Genomic DNA, 1860 nt, shown 5'->3' on the forward strand with positions numbered 1-1860 from the left:
CCAGGCTCCCCGGGCCGAGGACCACGCGAGCCACTCACCGTGAGTGATGTTTAACTCGTTGCCAATGGCTAAGCTCCAGACCTTGCCTCTCACGCTGGGAGGGATTCCCTGCCACCACAAATCTCGAACTTTTCTAGAGCACCACCTGGATGAAAAAGGAAGCGTGAGCTTATGAGTTTGTTCTCAGTGAAGAAACACTTGTCTGCCCACATGCTTAACCCCAAGCCACAGAGGTGAATGTCACAGCCCTGGCCTCAGGGGGCTCACAGTTCACCGATCGTACAGACCAGGAGACCAACGACTGCCTTCCACTGGGCAGTGACCGTGCCACTGCAGGCACTGCTCACGCAGAGACGGGCACCAGCAACCAGAGGGCCCCAGAGCGCTGTTCCAAAGCCAGAGTCTGCCTGACAGCAGCATTCTGAGCAGATGAAGACTGCGAAGGGATTTCTGAGTGGAAAGCACAGCAACAAGAGACGACCTGGCCTGCTCCGGGAACCGCACACAGCTGGGCAAACACTGGCGGGGGTGGGGGGGCAGGTGGCACCACCGCAGAGCGGCAGGGGGCAGGCAGACCCCAGGGCCCCGTGACGGGAGCCGCCCATCACCGCACCGCTGCACGCGGGCGAAGGCTCAGGCAACGACTGCTGGACTCTAATGGCCGGAGCCCGCGACCTCACACTGCTCTGAGCTGCACGGAGGCGCTGCGTCTGCTGTGCACAGTGAACACACACCGCTAACAGACGGGGACAAGCGCAAAGGTGCCGAAGACGCAACACAGCGCTTCTCAGTACGGGGTGAGGGTGGAGAGGAGCACGGGGTGAGGGGTGGAGGAGCACGGAGTGAGGGTGGAGAGGAGCACGGAGTGAGGGCGGAGAGGAGCACGGGGTGAGAGGTGGAGGAGCACGGGCTGAGGGCGGAGAGGAGCACGGGCTGAGGGCGGAGGGGAGCACGGGGGGAGGGCAGAGAGGAGCACGGGCTGAGGGCGGAGAGGAGCACGGGCTGAGGGCGGAGAGGAGCATAGGCTGAGGGTGGAGGGGAGCACGGGGTGAGGGCAAAGAGGAGCATGGGAGGACCATGGGGTGAGGGCGGAGAGGAGTACGGAGTGAGGGGCAGAGGAGCACGGGCTGAGAGCAGAGAAGAGCACAGGGTGAAGGGTGGAGGAGCACGGGCTGAGGGTGGAGGAGCACGGACTGAGGGTGTAGAGGAGCACGGACTGAGGGTGGAGAGGAGCACGGGGTGAGGGCTGAGAGGAGCACGGGATGAGGGTGGAGAGGAGCACGGGTTGAGGGCAAAGAGGAGCATGGGGTGAGGGCAGAGAGGAGCATGGAGTGAGGGGCAGAGGAGCACAGGCTGAGGGCAGAGAAGAGCATGGAGTGAAGGGTGGAGGAGCATGAGCTGAGGGTGGAGGAGCATGGGCTGAGGGCGTAGAGGAGCATGGGCTGAGGGTGGAGAGAAGCATGGGGTGAGGGGTGGAGGAGCACAGGCTTAGGGTGGAGAGGAGCACGGGCTGAGGGTGGAGGAACATGGGCTGAGGGCAGAGAGGAGCACGGGCTGAGGGCAGAGAGGAGCACAGGGTGAGGGCAAAGAGGAGCACAGGGTGAGGGCAGAGAGGAACATGGGGTGAGGGCGGAGAGGAGCACAGGGTGAAGGGTGGAGGAGCACAGGCTGAGGGTGGAGGAGCACGGACTGAGGGTGGAGAGGAGCATGGGCTGAGGGTGGAGAGGAGCATGGGAGGAGGGATGGAGGAGCACAGGCTGAGGGCAGAGAGGAGCATGGGGTGAGGGCGGAGAGGAGCATGGGGTGAGGGCGGAGAGGAGCATGGAGTGAGGGGCAGAGGAGCATGGAGTGAGGGGCAGA

General features: G+C 64.0%; 1 protein-coding gene across 5 annotated transcripts in view; it reads right to left on the minus strand.

Moving 5' to 3' along the window:
* Positions 1 to 1860, minus strand: part of TBC1D14 (TBC1 domain family, member 14) — a 110543-nt gene that overhangs the window by 30551 nt on the left and 78132 nt on the right. For all 5 annotated transcript variants that reach the window (XM_010854532.1, XM_010854531.1, XM_010854534.1 and 2 more), the window contains one exon: positions 39 to 145. In XM_010854532.1, coding sequence (XP_010852834.1) covers positions 39 to 145 — 107 coding nt within the window. The remainder of the gene's footprint in view (positions 1 to 38; positions 146 to 1860) is intronic.

Source organism: Bison bison, unplaced genomic scaffold (genome assembly GCF_000754665.1).
Source record: "Bison bison bison isolate TAMUID 2011002044 unplaced genomic scaffold, Bison_UMD1.0 scf7180017864342, whole genome shotgun sequence".
Taxonomy (NCBI): Eukaryota; Metazoa; Chordata; class Mammalia; order Artiodactyla; family Bovidae; genus Bison; species Bison bison.